The sequence below is a fragment of the Sciurus carolinensis genome, chromosome 14 (genome assembly GCF_902686445.1).
Source record: "Sciurus carolinensis chromosome 14, mSciCar1.2, whole genome shotgun sequence".
In the NCBI taxonomy this organism is placed as follows: Eukaryota; Metazoa; Chordata; class Mammalia; order Rodentia; family Sciuridae; genus Sciurus; species Sciurus carolinensis.
In genome coordinates this window covers 77,958,881-77,979,360 of record NC_062226.1, presented here as the reverse complement: position 1 = coordinate 77,979,360, position 20,480 = coordinate 77,958,881, and the positions used below count along the sequence as shown (strand labels likewise).

The 20,480-nt window shown below is 31.9% G+C and overlaps 1 protein-coding gene across 1 annotated transcript in view; it reads right to left on the bottom strand.

Annotated features, from left to right (window-relative positions):
• Positions 1–20,480, bottom strand: part of Vps13a (vacuolar protein sorting 13 homolog A) — a 268,516-nt gene that overhangs the window by 136,927 nt on the left and 111,109 nt on the right. Inside the window, 10 exon segments of the mRNA XM_047525841.1 lie at positions 1,669–1,901; positions 2,704–2,918; positions 3,414–3,580; positions 3,979–4,106; positions 10,755–10,775; positions 10,778–10,901; positions 13,758–13,905; positions 17,332–17,636; positions 19,057–19,112; positions 19,115–19,223. Of these exon segments, the coding sequence (XP_047381797.1) occupies positions 1,669–1,901; positions 2,704–2,918; positions 3,414–3,580; positions 3,979–4,106; positions 10,755–10,775; positions 10,778–10,901; positions 13,758–13,905; positions 17,332–17,636; positions 19,057–19,112; positions 19,115–19,223 (1,506 nt within the window).

The following is a 20,480-nucleotide window of genomic DNA, read 5'->3' as shown; positions in this document are numbered from 1 at the left end:
GCAATCTCTGAATAACCAACTCGGTAGGAAATTAAATCATGTAATAGTCACTATATTCATGTCTACAGAGGATAATAGTTAAAAAAATAAAAATTTCTCAGAGAGGAAAGGTATAGCCACATGATAAAATGACAACAATGTTCCTCCAAAAGTATAAACACCAGAAAATTTTACCCGCAAGATAAGCTATCCAAGACACTTATTCTATCACCAGAGTTTTAAAGTTTTCACAATTCCTCTAAGAAGAATATGACAGTTGTGAGGGATGTGTGACTACAACATGCTCCCATTCTTTCTTTTTCTGTATAGGTTTTGAATTACAATTATCCAGGTTGGGGATACAGTTCAGTTGGTAGAGTGCTTGTCTTACATGCACAGGCCCTGGGTTCAACCCCCAGCACCACAAAAATATTTTTTTAAAAATTGCAATTATCCCGTCCTTACACAACATTAAAAGGTAATTGTGTCTGATGGTAGGGATCTAAGTCTTTGTGTATATTAAAAAAAATTCTGTTATTGTCTATGTATTAACCAATTATCAGACCAACAAAGGCCACATGAAGACCCAATAAGGAGAGCTAAAACTCATGGACTTTGATCAGAGATTGGATTCCTTAAAGAGGAGGTGAATATGTTCCATGGGTGAAAAGAAAGATACATATAGATTACTTGTGTGGGTGAAGGAAGAAAGCTTTGAATGGACTGTAATGAAGGATGTTTAGTTGTCACTTGATATCAGTTCTCTTCCATAGTCTTGTCCTAGAACATGGTAGCTCAAAAAACAGACTATATTTTCCAATATTGCACATAAGTGTGGTCAAGTCAAAAGGATATAAAGAGAAGAAATACATGTACAAATTCTATGTGATAATGTAAAACAAAATTATTATGCCCTCCATTTTCTATTTCCTTTCTCTTTTCTAATTCTGATCTATAGCTCCAGTCCTTATAGCCTCTCTTTTCTTAATAAGGAGCCACTTTGCAAACTAGGGCAATGGTCTATTTAATATCTTAACCAAAATGTATTAACAAAATTATAGCTTCCATTTATATTTAATAATTAGAATATTTATGCTTTTATTACTCCTTTAGAAGCCTAAACATTTTCAAGAGTATTTTTAAAATTATTAGGAATCTTTGCAGATAAACTTCAAGAATTAAGAGTTTTAAGGAGGAAGAAAGCCAAGTGGCTTACTAGAGAGTAAAATTCAAATATCAAGTATATCAAAGCAAATGGCTGAAGGTTGAAATATGTTATATGCAGAAAAACAAAACATTCAAATGGAAGAAAAAAGTTAAAATAATAAAACTGAAACAACACAGCAAACAGCTGGTAGAAAGTCCTAATAGTCAAAGAGTAGTTTGAAACTAACATGGTTAGAAATTCAGAGTAAGATCTTAGTTGAAAAGTATCAAGATGAAACCAACTTCTTCATAAGAATATTTCCACGAATACATACAACAATAAAGGACATCTGGAAAAATGATTTAGAAAGTTTGAAAACTGGTATAATAATATAATTATATAATAATAATTAGGCTCTTTGAACAGAAACAAATGTATTATACAGAGCAAGGCTGGGAAGAATGTGGGTAATATTCATTTCCTAAAAGTGAAATATATTAAATCAGTTTACAATTAAGCAGATAATTAATTAGTAAACTGACAGTAGTAATTCTGCCTTTTCTCTTGACTGGGAGAAATGGGCATGCTCTGATTTGAAGATCTTTAATAGCAGCAGTCATTGTAGTATTTTTAAGGTCACCTTTACAGCAAATTTCACATTGTGTTGTAATGACCAAGGCAGGAGCATCATTTCTTGTCATGTCAGCCACAAACACAATTTCAGGGTTTTTAATAAGAATATTAATTTCCCATTTCTCTGGTTCTAGTACAGGTGCTAAAATAAAAAAATAATAATTCAATATCTTAAATATATACATATTTATTATATAAATATTACTTATAAATATGTTGTTACTGATGGAAAAATGTTACTTTATTCTAAGTAAAAAGGAAAATAAAGAATCACAGATCCCAAAATAATCTACTTAGACGTTTTCTTGGTGGTTGTTTTTGTTTGTTTCTTTTGTTTTGGTGGCACTGAATATAGAACCCAGGGACTCATGCATACTAAGAACATGCTCTATCAAGCTCCAACTCTCTCCATAGTGACTATAGGCACAAGAACATTAAAAACTGTGGGACAAAATCTCTACTACTTAATGGCACAAATGGAACCTAATCTAGATTCCATCTCTCAACCTGACCCTCTTTCTACTACATCACAATTAATGAAATATATAAAAGTAATGCAAAAACTATGTGTGAAAGCTATTTATCAACAGAACAAAAAATAAATTAAAATACTATCTTTACTTCTAAAAAGACATGGTTGGTCTTTATTCTCCCTGCTTGTTTTCTTTCAGCAACAAATTCGTTCATATTGCTGCCTGAAGATAAGTAAATTACTTATTCTAATGTAGGTCTCACAATTTTTTAACCCAATATATATTTGCACCTTCATAAAAAGAAAAAGTTGCATATACTTCCAGAAAACACATTGTTTTCTTCCTCCTCTGAACAATAAAGATTTTAATTTATTTCTGCATTTACTCTGATCATCTACATGGCTAATCAAGGTAAGTGCTATTATAGTATTTCAATAGTAAAAATATTAAATATTTTAACTGGTAACTAACCTTCCTTAGAAGTCCATGTTTGAACATTGGTTTCTATAACACTGCCTGCTGTGTAGGCCTCCAAAAAGACATTTGCAACTGTCAGTAGGAATTCCACGCTTGCACAAATATACATTTCTTGAAAAACTGCATCAGTCACAGCAGCATCTCTGATTTTCCTATACTTAACATCCATCATGTCCTTTTTGTCAAACCCAACAGTCAGTCCTATCATTCTGAGAAACACAATAACAATGCCTAAGTGTGACTAACTTACAAATAACCAAATACACCAATTAAAACTTTGAGTTCTCTTTTTCCTTTCACTGACAACAAATAAGCATTCTGAAGTCATGTCTCTTAGGAAGATCCACAAAGTGCTATAAACAACAGACCTATAAACTTCTGGAGCAAAAATGCTTCATAAATTAGAAACTCTTATGTTTAAGAAATTATCAGTTTTGAAGGTCAGCATGCTTTTTCTTCTCAATTTTTCATGCATTTTCCCATTTATTTTTATTTATTCAACAAATCCATCAACTATCCAGTAATAGCATATAACTAAACCAGAACATTTCAAATGTAAAATGAATACCATGACTCGATTTGACTGAAGTTTTGAAGATCCTAAGATGTAACTAGAATATTAAAATGCAATCTTAAAGGTATGTTCCATACAATATGTCAACCGTTTCTCAGGTAAAAATTAAGAATGCTATTGTAATACATACCTCGGAGTTGCTTTCTTGATGTGAGGCCTTTTATCATCTAAAATACAGTTTCTTAATGAGAAAGAAGAAAATGTTGACTCATCTGTACATATTTTTAAAGTACTTATAATATTTTCCAACTTAAATTCAGCAAGTTTCAGAGAAGGATCACGAACATCTGTAAAAGCCTGTGGAATAAAAAAATTCAAACAGAAATTAGAAAATTACACAAAAATAAGCTTAAAGTATACTTTATGATATAAACTACTACAAATTACTACATCTGCTTGGGGGATGGTGCAGAGCTATATATACCCTAAAATCCAAAATTCTCTATTTTCAAAGGACTCTCCAATAAAAGGTCAAAATAATTTTACAATTTATTTTCCACATTATTAGTTATACAAAAGATATATCTAATTTAAAAATGGAAATGTTAAATTTATTATTAATTTAAAGTGAAAAGATCAACCATTTCTTAAGAACAAAGACTACAAAATGCACACAAAATATTAACAAGTGTTATTAATAAACATTCACATTTACAATTTTTCACAAATAAAATGTATTTTCTTCCTCAACTTACCTGTTCAGGACCTGGGCTATACAATATCATGGTGAGATAATCAGTTTTGAAAGTCATATTTAGTGTTGTCTTAACTTGAGAAGCATGTGAATGTACTTCTACAACAGCAGCTGTTACCACAGTTGCTCCTTGAAAATTAAAGTTATTGAGCAAGAGAAAAAAAATATAAGTAGCTCATTAGAACAACCATGAAATAGATTTAACAAATAAAACATTATTCAAGAAAATTTTAAATATCAGAAAATTTACATGTGGAATTTCTGGCTTGGGATTTTTCCCATAATAACTTGGGAATATTAAACACTCAGTACTTCTGTTTTCTTTTGGTCCTTCCATTTCTACTTTTATAATATGGGAATAATAGGACTAACCAGAGTTGGTTTTAAAGATTAAGTAAAGCAGCATGTGTAAAATGTATACTGAAGTACTTAAATAAAGCACCTGTCATATAGTTTAATATTCAAATTTTAATTTTTAAAACTAAGACCAAACAAGATATTTTAGATATTATTTTTAAAAATTGTTCAGCTAATTAGGACTCAAATATATTCTTTTCTACATCTGCATTTTAATGAAAGTATAACATGTATATGGTATATATTAAATGGGCTTATAAGGAAAACAGCAATTCCTAATTCTCATTCTACCCAACTCAAGAGATAAGTACCAATATGCTGGGTAACTTATTTCTAACTAAGATAAATTTACATACAAGAAATAAATTAAATCCTATTTGAAAAACTAATGAGATTTGATAATGTATATATCCATGTAACCACCCCTCAATTAAGATATGGAACATATAAATTCCTCCAGAAAGTCCCCTTGATTGATCTTTCCAGTCAAACCCACCATCCCTACCATTCTAATTTCAATCTTTGTGGATTAATTTTGTCTGTTCTTAAATTCCATTTATATAGATTTTTCAATTTCATATTGGCTTCTTTCAGTGAACATGATGTTTCTGAGATTTATGTATGTTATTACATGCTCCGAAGTTCACTATGATAAGAGTTATTCATTCACCTATTGAAAAACATTTGATTATTTTTAACTTGGGCTTCTATGAATAAGTTATTTTGTGTACATACACTTATTTGGGATAGGGTGGGGTAAATACCTAAGCCTGGAATTACTCTATTATAGGTAGGTATATATTAACTGACAAACTCTTTGTCAACCAGTTATACTACTTCATATTCATTCCTACAGGTAATATGTCAAAAGTTTAGCACATTCCATTTTCTCCATTAACAGTTGGCAAGTATTAAAATAATAGTCTGGTACACTGAAGTTTATCTCATAAAAATTATATTAGCAATTTTTTCATGTGTTTACTGTCCATTTACACATCATCTTCTGTGGGGAGTCCAACCATGCATAGCAAAATCAGTCTTGGCTGAGTCATGGAATACAGAGGTCTGATTCCCAGGAACAGTCAGGGGAGACTGTTTCAGATGACCTAGGAGTAAGTGGCCAGTATGGGAGTGGTTTACGACCTGGGGATATGCTAGTTCTGTTAAGCAAATGGCTTCCCTAATTCCACCCCATCCTTTTCCTCACAGAAGACGACCCACCTAGTCTAGGCCCCTTACCTGTGTAACTATAAATAAAGGTGAAGGTGGGGTTCTCCACCTTGTTAGAGTCAGATCTGGTATGGCCTGATCAGTCACACCCCCTTTCTTTTCAAAAGAATATTAGTTCTTATGTGTTCATTGATTAGAAAGTGTATTAGTAATAATTGATTTATCACCTGTACCATCCTCTGACAGTTAACTTTTCCCTCATCCACACTGGACATGGTTGAAACTCCCACAATCCTCTTTCAATATCCAGATCTTTTGATCATTATTTTGTCTTTAAAAAGTTCCTACTGACATATAGCTAATGTATTCTGGATATAAGAACAAAATTAGAAAAATGTACCATGAATATATTTCTAAGTCTGAGATTTGACTTTCATCACCTTGATACTATCTTTGATGCATCAAAAATGTAAAATTTTGATAGTCTATATGCAAACTTTCTCTTTTATGATAAGTGCTTTTGCATCTACCAGGAAATCTTTGGATATCCTATCACAATGAGATAAACATGCATGTTTTCTTTTGGAAGTTTAAAAAGTTTAGTTTTAAATTTACATCTTTCATCATTTTAAATTAGATCTTGTATGTTGTATAAAGGGACAAGGTTCCATTTTCTCACATTTACCCACTTGTAATAACACCATTGTTAAAAAGTCTGTCCTTTCCATATTGAATACATTCTCAAAAAGCAACTAACATATTTGTGTATCTACTAGACTCTATTCTCTTCCAATCTATTTGTCTGTGCTTTGCCAGCACTATATGTCTCAATTATTATAAATTTATAGCAAGTTTTAAAATTAGTGTAAATCTTGGTCTTCTTTCACAATACTGTTTTCAACTGTTCTTGGTTCTTAGCATTTCTATATAAAATTTAAAACAAATTTTCTATTAAATGAAGTCTGACTAGGAATTAGTTGAAGCGTACAGATCAATGTAGTGAGCTCTGATAACAATATTGAGATTTTGTTTCCAATGCACCAACACAAAATACTTCTCCCTACATTTAAGTTTTGTTTCTCTCATCAGTCAGTATAAAGGTGTTGCATAATTTGTTAAACTTCTTCCCAAGTGTGACTTTTGATGTTATTGTAAATAATGTTTCTAAAATTTTTATTTTCCAACTGTTACTGAAGACATTTATATATTGCATCTTGTATCCTATTAAAATGCTAAATTCATTTATTAGTTCTAGGGGAATTTTTTGAACATTTCTTAGTGTTTTCTATGTGATGGGTCAAGCTGAGAAAAAGTCAGTGATACTTTCCTTTATCCTCCAGACATATTAATCCTTTTCTTGGTCTTATTTGCTCTGTAAATGACTGTAAATGACATGAATGGTGACTATGGGCATTCTTGCCTTGTTCCTTTATGGGAGGTCGGGGGTGGGGACTTTCAATATTCTGTCAAAAATATGCCTCTTAGGTTTCTAGTTTTTTACCTTAAATAGGTGCTGAATTTAGTCAAGTACGCTTTTGTGTATCAGTTGGGGTGATATGATCTCCACCCCACCTTTACTCTGTTAATTTGTTCAATTACATTTTTTTTTTTTCAAATGTTTAAACCAACTGTCTTTCAGGGTAATTATCACTTAGTTGAGATGAACTTTCTTTATGTCTTTATTATTTGATTTCAATATTATGTTGGAGCATTTGCTGTTATAGTATTCATAATATCCACTCATTATCCTGCTAGTGGTCTGTAGTAATCTACTTAAATTCAGAATTTCTGTTCTCTGTCATCAGTTTTTCTAGGGGTTTATCAATTTTATTAGTCCTTCCACTAAAACCTATTAAATTGACTTGAATTGCTCTACTGTTCATACTGTTCTCTTTGTTATTTCTATTCTTATGTCTATTGCTGTCTTCCTTTTATTTACTTTGGGTTTGTTGTTCTAGTTTCTTGTGGTGGAAAATTTGAAATTGATTGTAAACTCTTGTCTTTTAATATAATCCTTTATAGTTACAAATTTCTTCACCACTGCTTAAGTTGCAGTTCACAAATTTCATATTTATGTTATTATTATTCAGCTCAAATGATGTAGGTATAAAAATCTCTGGAAGAACAGTATTAAAATAACAGGACTGGGGATGTAGCTCAGTTGGTAGAGTGCTTGCCTTGCACTCAGCACCACAAAAAAAAAAAAAAAAAAAATATATATATTATATATAGATATATTCCTAACTTCTATTTCTTGTGCATCAATTTTAGATATTATCTTTATAATGTCAATTATTTATATGCTATGTTATTCATCTGTCACATCTTCCTCTCAGATTAATTAGTTCTGTCTTTATGTCCATATTATTATGGTTAATAACATTTGTGTATTTATATAGTCTTTCTCTGCCTTCCCTCTGCCCCCAAAACCTGTATTAAGGGCTGATTTTCAATAGGTCACAGCAAGGGAGCTGCTCTGCTAGGTAAGAAATCCGACCCAGAAGAAGGTCATATCCAAATGGTTTGGCACCTACATAGTTTTTCATGTGTTGCTGGACTATGTAATGTTTTTCAGGAAAGAGATTCATGGTTTATAATGCCTCTGCTACTGTAGTTGCACTGGTGCATCTCTCAAAATGAAGAGATTCTCTTCTCTCCCATTCTAACAATAGCTCAAAAATCACACAAAATTTAGTACACTACACTTCTGCATATAGTAGAGATTTCCTTCTTAAAAACAGAAAACTTTTCATTCTCTCTATATCACTTATAAAATGTAGTTAAGTCCTCGTCACAACAATTATGTAGAATTTATGCTATTATTCTTAAGATATAAGGTATTATTACAACTAACTTTTCTTCTTCTTCTTTTTTTCCATTAAGTAGTCTCAGTACCTTGTTAATGAAAACCAATGACTTTCTAGCCTAGTCACATAGATAATTTGGGGACTGATTTAAAAATGCATTCCTGGGTAGGACCACTGTTGCTTGACCCCATATTTTCCTCTTTCTGATTCTTAGTTTATCTTGCTGGAACTTTTCTTTTTTTTTTTTTTTTAAGGTACTGGGGATTGAACTCAGGGGTACTCGACCACTGAGTCACATCCCAAGCCCTATTTTGTATTTTATTTTGAGACAGTGGTCTCACTAAGTTGCTTAAAGCCTTGCTTTTGCCGAGGCTGGCCTTGAACTCTCGATCTTCCTGTCTCAGCCTCCTGAGCTGCTGGGATTACAGGCAAGCACACCACACCTAGTGATGTAACATATTTTAAACTCATTTATTGAGGTGTGGGTATTTGGGAGTTGAGTAAATTTTAATCAATGAAAATCTAAGAATTATTTTGTTTCACATTTTAGATGATGGTTTGGCCATATACAGAATCCTAGCTTCAAAATCACTTTTCTCAAAATTCTAAAGTATTGCTCTATTATCACCTATTCTCTAGACATCCCATCTTATCCAGTTCTACTGATAAAACAATACACACACACACACACACACACACACACACACACACCACACACATCAATAATCTAGTCAGTTTTTTCCCCCAAGCCCATAGTAGGCAGCCTGTTTCTTTTTTCCTGTAACTTTAAAATCTTACCATTTTTGGTTCTGATAGTTAAAAAAAGAAAATTTGTTTGCATGGGGAGACTTTTACTCAAGCTGTTTGAAACTTGGTAGATTCTTTATAAGAGTTGACTTCATATTTACTTAAATCTACAGAGTTTAACTTTAATACATATTTGGAAGCTTTCATTCTCTCAGAAAGTTCTTCTGTAGTATCCATTATCCAGGAATTGGGTCTTCTGAACTGAAGCATTACTTTTTTATGCCTGTGTTTTGGGAGATTTACAGTTTATTATGATACTACCTCTGCTGCTACAGTTTCACTAATGTACCTCTCAAAAATGAAGATCTCTTCTCTCATATTTAACAATGGCTCAAAAGTCATGCACAATTTAGTATACCACATTTCTGTACTATACTATATTTATGTACACATTATAAGGCCATATTCTCATGACATAGGGATATAGAGATATACATATAGCTAAAGGTCATAGGATATGACCTTATATTAAGTATATCTATATCCCTATACCGTGGGATATTGCCTTAACCATATGCTCCAAGAACTCAATACTTATAGTCTAACCCTATGGTAAGTTTTTGGTTTCAAAATTTCAGCAATCATATTTTTAGATTTTAAGAACGTTCTCCCATCCTTGGGGAGCTAACAGTGCTGGGAGGATCTACTTTTTATTGTCTCCTCTCAGAATATCAGAGTTTGGTTTTGTTTACTTTCTTTTCTGTTCAATTATTTGTTTGATTTAGAAAACACTAATATATTTATTGTTTCTTTCATGCTTGTGCTCCTGTAATTATCTTCATATCTGACCATTTATATTTAAAATAAAGGACTGTTAATTACTCTACATAGTAAAGATGGGTTTCCAGTACTGCTGTAAATGTAAGGTTGTTTTTGTGTTAGGATTCTGCAAATGATAAAGCTCTTTAATACCTCAGGACTCTGAAAAGGTACACATTGTGGATTAGTAGGCTTCACTTTATGGTAGGTAGGTTTGGGAATCTCCATATACTAGAATAAGGATAACTTTATTATTGTGCAGCAAAATGTATTCCTGACTAACCCAATTCCCCATGTGCTAGTGCTGAACTTAGAACCCAGCCATATTCTACATAGCACTTTTGAATATAAATTGGAAAACACCTTCCTAAGCTATGATTCTTCTACACTATTTTGCAGTCCATTTATCTTGTAAACTTTTGTTAAAATCCATCATCTACAATGATCACCTTTCTATACACACCTCTAATATTTTGATATTCCTAATACATATAAAATATTACAACAGGATATATATTATTCTAGGGATAAGGGAGAGGTTGGGAGCAGATATAAAGGACCTATAAGGAAGCTGAGAAAAAAAAATACTAAGGATTTTTGTTACAACAGGACTAGGAACAACAGAAATGACTAATAAAAGAGATAATTTAGAAATGTCTAAATGGAATTAGTGCATCAGAAAGAGATTTATTAATCCAATTTTATATAAAATGAGAGGAAGGAAGGGAAAGGGAGAGGAAAGAAATGGAGGAGCAAAGAAGGAACAGAAGGAGAAAAGAGGGAGATGGGGTAGAGAGAAAAGGAGAGGAGGAAGAGAATAAATAAGAGAGAGATGAGCGAGAGTATGGAAAGGGGAACTAATTTAAGGTTAACATACCTCCTGAATGGGGTGAAGCATAATTACTCCACCAGCATTGCTAGAGTGGTCTTTAACTTCAGCAGATGAGGCCTGAAAACCCTGATACCATATGTTGCCATACAAAGTTTTAAAAGTAGTTGTTAAATCTTCTTGACTAAGAATGAACTGTTAAAAAAGTAATAATAAAGATTTTAGGAAAATAAAAAAAGAAAACACAAGTGAAAAAGGAAAAAAAGATTTGTACTTTTCAATACCCTTACATACTTCCCTTAAATTCTCATAAAGAAAAATGAAAAGTATTCATTTCAGTTCACTACAAAATCAAAATTTTAATGCATTAAAGATGTCTATTAACTGAATATTCAGTTTTCTAAATGCCATGTGATCTTTAGGAATATGAGAAATACACAACTAAATTAGATACCAATGTCAGTGAAGCTATAAATGAACTATGTTATGAATGTACCAAATAATCCAGTAATTTTAAACCTTTAAAAATGAAATTTCATCTTTAAGTAGATGTCTAGCTACTTTGGACATTTTGGTTCGTATGCACCTATTTTATATTTTATAAAACAGAATAACCAAAATAACAGTATATTTGTGATTAAATATATAATGTGTTTTGCATGAATTATTGTTTTTGAATCTCATAAAGGTCTTAAGTATACAGAATATAATCCTGATTTTATAAGAAAACAAGCTAAACAGTTAACGTAAAACGCTTAAGTTCACATAGATAACTCACTCACAGTTAACATCAAACCCCCCGTTTTGAAATCAGCCTATACCAACACCATAAGACCTATCATGAGAGATACAGTAGTTAATTGTATGTGCATATAAAGATATATATGCTTTATGTTACATTAGTTTGGTCATAATAGCTACATATTTTGTCAAATATTATTCTAGACATTTTTCTAAAGTTTTTTTGTTAGATGAGATTAACATTAAAATCAGCAGATTTTGAGCAAATGAGACTCCCTTCCATAACTAGGGTGGACCTCATCCAATCAGTTGAAGGCATTCACTAGAAAAAGTCTGAACCCTTTCAAGCAAAAATTTTGCTGCAGGTTGCCTTCAGACTGCTGCAACCCCAACTTTCCGTGCCTCCTATTGGCCTACCCTGCAGCTTTTGACCTTGCTAGCTTCCACATCATGTGTACCAATTTCTTAAGCTAAGTCTCTCCCTTTTAACCCTACACATCATTCCTATTATTTGTTTCTTTGGAGAACTGTGACTGAAGTAACAGCAATTACATAAAAAAAAAAAAACTATGAATTTTAAACTGATGTATGTGATCAAGATGGTTTTTTTTAATTCTAAAATTTTGACTTAATTCTAAACTTGTCAAAACTGCTTTTATTTCTAGTTATTATAAGCTCAAATGGATTTTAATCACACAAATTTTCATACTTTTATTGGTATCAGGTTTCCTTTGAACTTCATCTAGTTTTTAAGATAAAGTCCATATATACTTCATTCATGCTACCTATGTTTTTAAAAAAAACTTTCATTCATTCTTTTTTTTACTCATGGCACTCTTTTGGGCTAATTATGGTGTAGGCATTGCAAAAATAATATGCTCATATAAATTAGTAAACTGAAAATAAATGTTAGAACTTTTATATCATTTCTTTCAATTAGTATATGTACACTGAACTCCCTTCAAATACTGATTTAAGTCATAACTCTTCGATCTAGTCAGCAGCTCAGTGGAGGAAACTAGTAAGAACTGTAGGATTCAAAGACTGCTGATATATGGCTCCTACATGTCAGTGCAGGCTCTTTGTATAACCCCTGAATATTCTACAAGCCAGAAATCAAAAGTTGATGCACTTGGTCTGGATTCATGAAACCAACTGACTTTATTCCAGCTTCTCCCTGACAGAGAGGTTAAAGTCCAAGAGGGCCAAAATATGTGGGCTGAGGAGTGGACTAAGGCAACACTTGCTAATTGTTCAGGTGAATCAGGGTAAGCGAAGACTCAACTTCCTCCTAGTAAGTCTGCCCCAGAAGGCACCCAGGTGTTTACAAAAGTGAACTGCAGCATCACATGAATATTCTGCATGAATTCTCCCTTAGAAGAGTGAGCGAAAGCAAAATCTCTGTTGCCACTCAAAAACTTGCCTAATAACACAATGGTGAGGGGATTTCTCTGCATGCTGGATGGAATACACTATTTAGGCTTTTAAAGTTTCTGTTCTCTTACCAATATAAAGAGACTTTAAATATTTCAAGTATTTATCTGATGATACCATCCATCCCACACCCTATAAGTTTTAGAATTCATATTACTTTACATACTAAGAGTTTAAAGACTTTCAGCTGACACCACCATGTTTTAAACACTGAATATAATTTTGACTTAAAAGTCTGAACTCTCTAAAATGATGGTTTTCTCTTTTTGAATAAAATTTTATAGAGAAATATAAATAGGTTATTTCATATATTCCCATAGCTTTAAATAGCTTATGCTGATAACATATCAATTAGTATTTCCAGCCTAGACCTTTCCACTAAAATCTCCATTAATACAACTAATTGACTAACACTGTTTCCTTCATGGAATTTACCACAACTTATAACCATTTTAATTATGTGTCCATTTACTTTTTACTTTTTTACTATCTAACTATTGCATATTCTAGATCATCATCACCACCAACCCCTGGCTTAGACTTGTACGTTACATGAAGTAAAATGACCTATTGTCATTGTCACTATATGTCAGCATGTCCAGCATGTAACACATGTCTTCACACAGAATAGGTACTCATTTATATTTATAGTTTAACTGGCAGCAAATCCTTAGAGTATTTGTTAAAAGAATGAACAGAGAAAAGAGAACATTAAAAAAATTCTAGAGTAATAAAGTCACAATTTCACTTCTGACCAAACTGATTTTATAAAATTCTACCCAAAAATGTTCTTATATCCCAAAGCAACATTTTCCACGAAAAACAACAACAACAACAACAAAAAAAACAGAAATCAAAAAGCAACCAGAATGTTACCTCCATAGGTTTTAGCTGAGCATTTACATTAAAACAGGGAATTTCCTGGTACCAACTCCACGACATATTTCGCTCAACAACCACTTCAAGATTTAATGGCAGTAATAGGTCCAGTACTTCCTGGTATGCACCATTAATATATTGAGACCTGTAAGTAGAAACAAAATTTCTTTGAATCAAAAAACTTTGAGTATTAAAAAAAGAAACTCTATTGGGCTACATTTTATATATCAACATGAGAGATGTTCTATTCCTATAGAAACCAAGGTGACTTTCTCTGAGAAATTAATTTTTAAAATAGCATCTTACAATGTGGAAAAAAAGTGACAAAAAATATTGGTTGTGTACCCAATCCTAAAAGTAAGAATTATTTCTATATAATCAGGAAATAAGCACTATCTAAAACCTCATTATAAAAACATTTCACTACACTGATTTAGATATGTAGCAGAATACTGCATATTCCCTTACTTTAAAAACTTTTAAAAAAATATTTTCAGTTGCAGATGGACATAATACCTTTATTTTGTTTATTTAGTTTTCTTATGTGGTGCTGGGATTCAAACCCAGTGCCTCACGAATGCTACGCAAGCTCTCTACCACTGAGCCACAACCCTAGTCCTTTCCTTACTTTAAAAGAAATATGAAAAGAAATATGAAATTTCTATTTCTATGAATCAAAATAGTTGAGTATATACGATTTTAAATAAAGCTGAACATTTGTTTTTCCAAGTACTTATAAAAGCAGGACTGATGATCAGGAATTAAGAAAAGGTCACTGAATTCTTTGATTAGATATGAAGTGTCCTTCAAAAGCTCATGTATAAGAAAATAGCAAGACGGTTCAGAGGTGAAATGATCAGACAATGAGAGTTATTAATCCAATCAGTAGATTAATGCACTGATAAGGATTAACTGGGTTCACTGAAAGAAATTAACGGGGTTGTAACTGAAGACAGGTAAGGTGTGGCTGGAGAAGGCAGATAACTGGGGGCATGTCTTTGGGATTTATATTTTGTCCCTGTTGAGGGCGCACTCTCTCTGCATTCTGATTTTCATGATTTGAGCTGCTTTCCTCCTCCAGTGCCATATCCTCCAGTGCCATAATATTTGCCTCACCTCAGGCCTAAGCAATGGAGCAGGCCATCTATGAAACGGTGAGCCCCAAATAAACTTTTCCTCCTCTATGTTTCTTGTCAGGTCTTTTGGTAACAGTGACAAAAATGTTGACTAAAACACCCTTCAAGGACAATGTGACCAAAGAAGCCTCCTACTGTATCTTCAAGTGAAATCTCAAGCAATTACTCCTTAGTAAGGTATTTATAGTTTAATGGCAACAAATCCTTAAGTTAGAGTATTAGGATATTACTGTAATTTTAGCTATCATTTATGCAATGGAAGAGAAATATGGAAGTTATCAGGGATCTCTTAGAATGTTTAGTTATCAAACCATTTCATGGATGGAATACAGAGTGTCATTATACTGATCCATGCATGCATGCTTACAATCTCCACTTAAATGTAATAAATTAAAGATTTAAAAATCCTTTATGGGAATCCTAAAAAAGTGTATTCAAGTTTAATGGTTATACATTATAACATATGGCTAAATCCTAAGCCATTCAATCAACCTTCTATCATGAACAATTTGTTATTTCCAGCTCTTCACTGTAGTAAATACTTAGATCATTACCTTCAAAATATTTGAGTAAATTTCTTTTCTCTAGATAAACTGCAAGAAGCATAAATGCTGAATCAAAACATTACTTCCTCTGGAAAAATGTTTTGTATCACTATTACTCTGTATCTTGGGGTTAGATACTTTTGCTATGTGTGCCCACAAGTACCTTGAACTTTTTCTATCAAAGTGATTCATACAATGCATTTTAATGTATATAGTCTTCTTATTAGTTTCAATTAGAGTGAAAATTTCACGAGGGAAGGAACTAAACTATGTTTATCTTATTCCTTGTTGTATTATTAGTATTTAGTTCAGATGATTGACATAAATCACATAATCAGTAAATATTTGCTAAATTGTGTTCAAAAACTGGATTAAATATATACAACAATATAGGCAGTCAGAAACACAAGTACTTATTGCTTATATGGAAAGAAGTAGTAACTAAACTATATTTTCACAAACCAAGTAATTTCAAGGAAAACTGGTTATACTCTTTAAATGAATAATTCTATTTCTAGGAATTCAACGTACAGAAATGAATTATCCTAAAAAAGTACGAAGATGATAATAAGTACTGACGAACAAAAATATCAATCATCATCATAGTGTTATAATAGCAAAAAGAAATTCAATCAACTTAAATTCCTAACGAAAAAAGAAAGGATTTTTTTAACTAAGCAATAAATTAAGAAAAAATTATGCATTCAAAATGAAAACATGGAAAAATAGAGCATATTGTTAGAAAAAAGCAATCTATAACATAAACATACAATATAGACCTATTTTACTTAAGTAAAATATATATGCAAAATAAAATGAACTGTAAGAAATATACCAAATTGTTAGCAGCTATTTTGGGGTATCAGAAAGATTGTCAGCAATCTTTTATGCTCATTATCAATAAAATTAATCATTTTGGAAATAAAATTATAAGTATTATAATTTAATACTCTACAAATACTTGTGGACTTGGTTAAACACAAGCAATCAATTTTTAATACCGATTCATGACTACTTTACATCTACCATTTCTTTAAAACAAACCTAATAAAATGAAAGTATAAATGGTCTAGTTTTAGTAAAGAAAACTTATTTTATAGTTCAAACTTTCCAGGTTAATGAACCACGTGAAACTTCAAGTTATTATCATATATTATATCCGACTATTAAAATAGATCTCTCTTATTTCAATATTTTCCCATAATTTCCAAAATCCCTGGACTTAGCTAACAAATCATTCAACTTTTTCCAAATGTCCTCACAAAACGAACCATTCATTTTCTTATCTTAACTGAAACCTAGCTTTCCAAGAAGTTCTAAAAACAGATGTCAGCTTTTCTCCAATACCTTACCTATCTCAAGGTAACCAGAAATAATTTTTCTTAATTTGTGATGATGCCTCCCACCTCTCACTATTCCTTTAAGAATAATAACATCCAGGTTTACCACCTTTAACTCACGATATAATCCATCAACAAGTAGTGCTTATTTTTTAAGATTGATATTATTGAATCTCCAATCCATATATCAGTACCCTTTTAAATTATCAGTACCCTATTGTCTTTAATATCTTCCATCATCATTATTCACCAGCATGAGCCTCATTCAGTAGAATCCTGTCCCCATAACCTTAAGTCACACCTGCTTGTCAAGAATTCAGTGTTGCTTGAATCCAACTAACATAGCATTTCCAAATACAAAACAATTTTTATAAGTAAGTCTATAATTGATCTTGCCCAAAAAATATTTGAGGGAGAAAGAATCACAAAATGAAGTACAGTTACAAATAAAATAAAATCCCACTGCAAACAAACTAAGCCACCAAAGCCTTTAATGTAAAAATTTAGAAAAAGATTACATTGTACACAACAATACTTGCAAACAACATACCTATATAGTCTCATTTCACTCAGCTTTATTGTTATCAAGTCAATAACAGGTGGGGGATAGCTCTGGCTCTCTGATATTAGAATGAATTTATTTTTCATTGTAATTAGTCCAAAATCAGCAACGAAAACATTTTCAGAAACTGGAGACTGTGGGATGACCACAACTGGGGCTTTGATGTGAATATCCAGTGCCATTCTAGAACTCCTTTGGGCCAGTTCTTTTACACCAGTAGCAGCCATTCCTGCTGCCTGAACAGTTGCTTCAGCCAAGGCTTGTTTAGCTGCTTGAAAATTATCTATAAAAGCCTATAAAGAAGACAGAATGATATTCTTAACATTGCCATTAGTAAGATTTACTAAATATGTATTAATGTTTATGATTTTATCTCCATAAGGAAAAATCTGACTTGATATAACCAAGCATTATTTATTTAAAGTCTGACTGTTTATATTAAATCTTAACTTTCTGATGTCCAAATTAAGAAATAAACACAAGATACTGATAAAACAAAAATCTAATCCCTCGAACAAAGCAAAATAAGAATAGGGGAATGTTTCACTGACACCTACTCCTCTTCTTCTTATACCTTCCCTGAAAGTTAAATGATCATATTTCCACACACAACCTCAATGGACAGAGCTCATCTATATTTGTAAGATTTTAAAAGAAATGATAAAATATCTTCAAGCTCTCTCAAGTAAGTTTTCAAATTTCTAAATTCTAGAAAAATTGCCCAAATAATAAAATATGTCTACATTAAATTTAATTTTCACTTTCAGAAAAAAGCATTTTATTTTTGGTAATTTTTAAATCTAAGATAAGAGAGCTCAGTGACATAATGTTTTGAGCAATAAAGGTTAATCGGACAAAGAAGATTTGCTTAGCCTTACATTAAGTCCACAAAACTTCAGGGTAACCTCAATTTGAAAGATCACAAAAAGTTTGAATTGATTCAAAATTATGAAATAACAAAAGAGGGTTCCACATCCCCAAATAAATTCAAGTAAGTGTATGAATTCTTCCTTATAAAAACTGCCATACTCAACAATATGTATGCCATGTTATATGTACAATACATATGTATACTTGCTATACTTGGTCTATTTACTCTAGTTACATCATTAGATTTGATTATCTAGTTTATACACTAAAACTTAGAGCCAAGTTTTAAAAAAAAAATAGTGCCCTCATACACACAGGTATGATACAGGAAAAAATAATAGCTGATGACAAGGGTAAAACAGAAAAAAAATATGAAAAGCACAACTAAGAACTTAGAAGCTTTAGCACAGAGTCATACAGGAATTATATCAGTCCCTGATGTTTCCAATATCCATAGAATTAATGAAATCAAAAATGTAATTTTCTTAATGATAACTTGAGACCAAACAAACTTCAATGACATTTGAGATTCTTAAAATCAGAGCTGGAAATCAGGCAAAGCAAAGACTTAAGTCAATGATATACAAAAGATTTCAATTAATATAAAACATATATAATTATGACATGCACTGCATTTGTTAAAATGGTAATATATATAATACACATTTCAATTAACTAGAATGTGAAAATGATGCTATATAAACATTTCAGTCACTATTCTAAAATGTACCCAAACTATTATTAATTTTTTTAAAAAGCAAGAAATTCTTGTTATTTTTCATCTGTTTGATACACAGCAATTTCCAACTAGTGTAAAAGAACAAAAGTAATTAAAATACTTACCATTATAGAATACAGAAATTTTGTGACAAAAACGACTTCAATGCAACCAACAGTTAATTAACCTGAACATCAACCACATTCATATCTGTGTCTGCAGAACCAGCAGTTACATCCATGTAAAAAACCAGTTTGAAGCTGAAAACTTCTTTTCCAGTGATATACACAGCCTTAATGAGAGAAAATTCCAGTTATTATAATCTATTTTTGAAGTAAAATGCCCTCAGGGCAAAAACAAAACAAAGCAAAATACAATAAAAGATGTACATATTTGAAAAATCTTTCACATATTCAAAGTCACAATTCTCACTGCTTTATTAGAACCTAAGCTGTACAGTTTTTCAAACTAACGGTGGCAGCTCCCTTTGGTAGGTCATGAAATCATGTTAGGTGTGGTTCAGCATTTTATTTTTAATGAAGAGGAGAAAATATCAGTATATGCATTCTCATTTAGAGTTTATACTCTTGTATCAAAAGTAATCATTTAAAGGGTCTTTCCTTGCTCACTTTCAAAAGTTTGAAAAACACTACATTTACAACTTATTGAAAACTAACTACTTCTTTTGATTTGAAGCATCTCAACAGATTTTCCAGATTCTTTAAATGGATCTCCTACTTCTATACTCCTCATTCCTTATTGGTTTGTGAAGACCAATCTTTTTTTTTTTTCTCTTCTTCTTTTATTGTAAACAAATGGGATACATGTTGTTTCTCTGTTTGTACATGGCGTAAAGGCACACCATTTGTGTATTCATAAATTTACATAGGGTAATGTTGTTTGATTCATTCTGTTATTTTTTCCCTTCCCCCCACCCCTCCCACCCCTCTTTCCCTCTATACAGTCCTTCCTTCCTCCATTCTTGCCCCCCTCCCTAACCCTAACTCTAACCCTAACACTAACCCCTCCCACTCCCCATTATGTGTCATCATCCACTTATTAGCGATATCATTCATCCTTTGGATTTTTGAGATTGGCTTATCTCACTTAGCATGATATTCTCCAATTTCATTCATTTGCCTGCAAATGCCATAAATTTATCATTCTTTATGGCTGAGTAATATTCCATTGTATATATATACCACAGTTTCTTTATCCATTCATCATTTGAAGGACATCTAGGTTGGTTCCACAATCTGGCTATTGTGAACTGAGCAGCTATGAACATTGATGTGGCTGTATCTCTGTAGTATGCTGATTTTAAGTCCTTTGGGTATAGGCCAAGGAGTGGGATGTGAAGACCAATCTTAATGGTCAACTTGGAATTACAGTGGCTTAAAATTTCAAACTCTGTAATACCAGTTAAAAATGATGGAGATAGCAGGAGATGTAAAATGTATTTTAATACTTTGGAACATGGAAAGAACACTAATTTACTGTCTTCCCAAGTCTCCTAAATTCTAGAAGAACAGAGAGCCAAAGAACCATC